The sequence below is a fragment of the Abrus precatorius genome, unplaced genomic scaffold, assembly GCF_003935025.1.
Source record: "Abrus precatorius isolate BTA unplaced genomic scaffold, Abrus_2018 Scaffold10, whole genome shotgun sequence".
Taxonomy (NCBI): domain Eukaryota; kingdom Viridiplantae; phylum Streptophyta; class Magnoliopsida; order Fabales; family Fabaceae; genus Abrus; species Abrus precatorius.
The window spans coordinates 13,741,485-13,746,974 of record NW_020874292.1 but is presented as its reverse complement, the minus strand read 5'-3'; the positions used below and the strand labels follow the sequence as shown (position 1 = coordinate 13,746,974).

General features: G+C 30.4%; 1 protein-coding gene across 1 annotated transcript; it reads right to left on the bottom strand.

The window, feature by feature from the left end:
• Positions 1-619: 619 nt before the first annotated feature.
• On the bottom strand, positions 620-2,116 carry LOC113852505. The gene has a single exon (XM_027482800.1). It carries the CDS (start codon positions 1,775-1,777, stop codon positions 791-793), a length of 987 nt encoding a protein of 328 aa, XP_027338601.1. The 5' UTR covers positions 1,778-2,116; the 3' UTR covers positions 620-790.
• Positions 2,117-5,490: the final 3,374 nt, after the last annotated feature.

Sequence of the window (5,490 nt, the reverse complement as noted above, 5' to 3'; positions counted from 1 at the left end):
TTCTGAACGTTGTAATCTCTAAAAGCTGCTAAACCAGTAGAAATATTCTACAAGTGTGGTTTCAAAACACTAAATTCCAATTGTACATTACAGTAGTATTCAGCTTTTTCTTCAATTAATATGGTTTCCATGTTTAGAGTCCACATATCAGGACAGCTCCGAGTTTGTTTCAATTCAATAATATTCGGATCATATCATAACATACTAATATCAACACCGCATGATTCATTGGTTTAGATGCTTAAATGGTTACATACATTTGGAAAGAGATTAAGGGACATGAGCTAAGGCAAAATGAACATATTCTTCATGGGGACCACATTGATGCCTCTAATTTGTCTTTTACGGGATTCTGAAAGAACTTGTGATGGCAGCAGTTTCTAGATTTACTAAAAGGAAACAATAACAATCACATATGAGAAATTGTGTGGCCCTTTTTTCTATAATATCAAGATAGAAATGGAATAAAAAGAAGCCTTTTGTATTATTCACATGGCAAAAGATTACCAATCAGTATACAAGACAGAGATGGAATAAAAAGAAGCAGACATTAAACATGTAAACAAAAAGACATTAAAATAAAATGATGAATCAATCTCTAGCTTCTTTTTTTGCACATGGCTGAGAAGAGGTTCCTCTTTTAGAAACCTTTATGCCCTTGAAATTTGCTCCATTTGGTTCGAGAATGAATATTTCAAATTCATCCTAGGTAGTTTAAATCTGTGAACAATTTGAAGAATAGCCTTGACCAAATTGATAGCAAGAATATGCTGCTACCTTATATTACTTATTATGGCAGTTCTTCAAAATTCTTGAATGCCAAATGACCATAATTGTCCTCCTCTGGGAATTCAATCCTCAAAAAATGCTTGCCTTTCTGATCATTCGACAACCCCATCTTGCAGCTTTTGTAAAACATGCAGCTCACAATTGTGTCAATGGTGATGAAAACTGAGTACAAGTAAGCAATGAAAATGCCCTCCAAAGCTATAAAAGGCCATGATGATGAGTTTCCACCAATGTGATATGCCCTCACAACCCTGAACTGGAACAAAGCCTCTACAGCAGCAAGGCATGCATTGAAAGGCAGTGCTAGAAACAAAGCCATTGATGTCCTTCCCCTAAGAAGAACACAGGCCTTAAGAATTGCCAGGTACCCACCATGACCCTCCATGCCAGATAGAGTCAAAGCCATGTTGCATATCACAAGTGCATTGCCAAGGATCACAGAAAAAAGAACTACAGCTGAAACTGACATGAAAAGTGTGAAACTTGGTGAAGAGAATCCTAGTCCTTCAGCAAAGGTGAAGGCCAGAAAGAAAAGGCAAAAGGAAGATGCATTTGCTGAGAGAATGAAGAAAGAGTTGTAGACATAGGTGTGGAAGAGGGATTTGTAATGGAATATGATGCAAGTGAAGGAAGGTGGCAAAGTTGGTTTATGATGATTTAGAGCTTGAATTATTGATGCTTTTGAAAAGAGGAGAAAGGTGAGAGTGAAAGGAAGGGTGAAGATTGAGGATGTGATTGTTTGAGAAACCTTAAGGTTGAGAATGGTGAACAATTGTGATGAAGAGGGAAAGCCTGCAGCATCAAAGAGGGTCCTTAGGTGACTGTGTATTTGGGACAAAAGGGTTGAAGAGGCTGGAACCAGAGCTTGTGATAGGAGTATTGATGCAGAGAAAGGGAAGGCTAGAAAAGCTGCAGTTGAGGTGAAATAATGGTAGTTCTGAAGAAAACTGTGAATCGATCTTCTCAAAATTTTGCATGAAACTTCCATTGGAATCGATCACTCTCTCTCTCTCTCTCTCTCTCTCTCTCGTTTCTTGCTGGTTGAGGGAAAGGGAGAAAGTGATGAATTGAGTGGCTTCTTAATTCTAACAAATGGGACTCTATTACACAAAGGTGTATGAGATGTTGGCTTTTGTTTCCTTTTTTGTCCCAGGTTTTTCTTTTGGGTTTGTTATTGATATTTGGAACAGTAGGTTGGAGAGTTCAAAAGGTTGGTGCTTTGAAGGAATGGATAGGCCAACAAAAATAAACTAACTCCTACTAGCAAGGTGGAATTGTTTATGGCTTTCAAACTTTCTTAATTTTCCATAGAGATCTTTTTTTCACTATTTGTGTGCTCTGCAAATCCCCACCAGTTTAGGTTTTTAAGAGGGCATAGGCATATCACCTTTTCCATGGCGTCACTGACTTGATTTATTAGCATTTAGCAATAAGTGATTTGGTATGACAGGCTTTTGGTCTTTGTCTTGATTATGAAATGCCTCCTTACTTAAAATCCACATTATTCAGTAGCATATATTATTGCTGGCTAGAATCCTCTTTTGCAAGTCCAAGTAATATATTTAAATTATGACAAATTGAATTATTCAATTTTGGTCCCCCTTATCCTTTTGATTCAATTGTCTTTTTTTAAAAAATTAAAATTAAAACAACACCTTGACAAAGAAAAATAGAATTTAATCTCACCTTCATTATATAGAATGAAGGCTGTTGTAAATTAGTTATTTTATGCAGGTTCTTGATTATTGGGTTTCTTTTGGATTAATTTATTTTTATTAGATTCTCTTAAAATTTTATCTATATTGATACTAAAATTTAACTATTTTATTATTATTAAGTAATTCTAAAATGCACGTGTTTTTATAAGTTTATCTTTTATTTTAGCAAATATTTCTTTTAATTTGATCTTAAATTCAGATATAACATTTCTCTTATAATTTTTTTTTATTTCTTTAGCATATTATTAAATATAATAAAATGTTTGATTATGTTTATTTTGATTAAGAGTTTCTTTAACGCCATAAGGTACAGATATTTTTTTAAAACAAATTAAGTTTTAAAATTATTATGATTTTAAAATAAATTGTTTGTTTAGTAAATAATACCCATGCTTCAGAGTTAAGTAAAAAAATAAAAAAAATCTAACTTTCAATATTTTTATGCAAAATTAATTTTTAAAAAAAAGGTTCAATAGGTGTCACAAGATTTACTCAATTTTTTGTATGACCAACTAATAAGGTAATATTAAAATAAAATTTCTTTAGTACATAAAATGAATTTTAAAATTATTATCTTCGTTGAAATGTAATTTAGTTTTAAATTGGAAAGTTGGATATATCACGTTAATATAGACGATGTCTTAATTTTAATAATCTTATCATCAGAACATATTATTATATTATTATTTTATTTAATAAAATATAAAGTTTTAATTTCTTTACGGTATATATTTTTTATCTTTAATTATTAAATTATATACATACTTATTAAAAATGTCACATGGCCAACCAACTAGTATAATTAAATCATGACAAATTGAATCATTTAATTTTGACCCCGTTTAGCCTTCAGATTCAAGTGTCAATTTTTTAAAATTGAGTACAACTCAACACATGAGTTCCCAAATAAAATTAAATCAACACCTTCACAAAGAAAATAGAATTTAATCTCACATTTCATGATGTAGAATGAAGGCCGTTGTAAAGCAACAATTTTGTGACTCTTTTTTACACTTCGCTTTTCACGTGGTATAAGAGGTGAACGTGGCTTGCAAAATAAAAAGGCACATAAAAATTGTTTAACTTGTACTCCTACCAACAATTATTAGAAAAAGGGACCCCACCAGTAAATGAATACAACAAATCATGACCATCAGATGAATGCAGACGTGGCATTGTGAATGGATGTGATGTGATGAGAGTCGTGCTCTAATCTGACTTGGAGGGCCAATAAGGGAGAAGATGGGTGGTTCTTGAATTCAAGTGCAACTATCATTCAATTGGTGACAAGCTATGTGCATTTGTTTGACCTGTTTAGTTGGTTAGAGAGTTTTCCATTAGGGGATAAGGCCTTATCATAATTTCAATGGATTTGGTTCGGTAAAATATGAAGAGAACATTGTCTAATTAGACTGTTTTTTTTTTGTATTTTAAGTTCTTCTTCCTTCCCTTCTTAGACGTCATCACATTTGGTGACATTGTAACCGAAATTTAATTGTGATTAGGTGACTCGATCATGAAAGTTTTGTGGGGATAGACAATTCTTTTTCCTCTTCTTTTGCAAAGTATAAAAATATAAAGATTAGGAATATACACATGCCACAAAATATAATATTTGTTTTAAATCAAACTTAACAAAACAATTAAGAATATCCACCGACACTTTATATGTAGAAAAATAGTAGTTATTATTTTAAAGTATAAAAATATTAAATTTATAGTTAAAATAAAGATTAATTAATAATTATACGATTATTTAAAAAAATATTTTTATTTATGGTAACTTAAATAAATTTTAATATTATTTTTATTTTTATAATAATTAAGTATTCTTGTTTAAATATAATTTTCAAGATGTATTTAAACCGTTCACTCTATTTCATTAAATTTTAATCAAAGCAAACCCTCTTAATTTTACTTATATGCCCATATATATATATATATATATTACATATTTATTATATTATTATTAACTATTAAATAAAATTTAAAATTAGGGAAAATCAAAATTATACATAAATAAAAATATAAAAACTAAAAATATAATTAAGCTAAAGCAAAATACACACATAACATACATACGTGTATGTATAGGTTAATTGGAGGATTTCGATCAGGTATCCCTATCTCATTAATTAAATTGGGTTGTACTCCAACGTCGAAATGTGAATTGATTATGTAAGCTAACCAAATGCTAACTCCAACTCTACAATGCACCAAATTTTGTGTATAGTGGGTCAAGTGTATGTATTTGGCCCAACCTATGAACCAAGTTTGACTTTTGCCAATTACCATACACAAAAACTGGTAAATTCTATGCGTGCACGGATTCGCATAATAGATACAGAGTCAAAATACATATACTCACCGGTCGATTTTGAACACAAACACTTCAAATTGAAGTAAATTGATTTCGGTATAATTTGATTTATTTTTGTTAGATTGGACGAGTCTCAGTTAAGATGGTGAACGAATTAAACGAGTAATTTTAATTGGATAACTTGAATACTCAAAAATTTGTCCCGTTGAGAGTTATTTGGACGTCAAGGCTAACAATGAGCTAGTTGAGGTAAACGTAGTGGTGAAAGTAGAGCTCGAATGAAAGAGGAAATTGCCATAACAGTGATGATGACGTTGATATGGTAAGAAAATAATTTTAAAGTTTAGGAAGGAATATTTAGATTAAACTTATTGCAAGTTAAATACAGTGTGTAAAAATTTTGAAACATCTAATAATATTTTAATCAACTCATAAAATTTAAATAACAAAAAATAGCAATAAACAAATTAAAAAGGAAATTTAAAATAATATATATATATATATATATATATATATATATATTAAATTGCTAGAGAATCCTTAGTGATTCAAGGAAAAAAAATAAAGACTGAAAGAAAAGTAGGCAGTAGCAGGACTATTAAATGTAATGCAAAAATAAAAAATGTAAAAGCAATAATTTAAAACATAAGAAACTAGAATGGC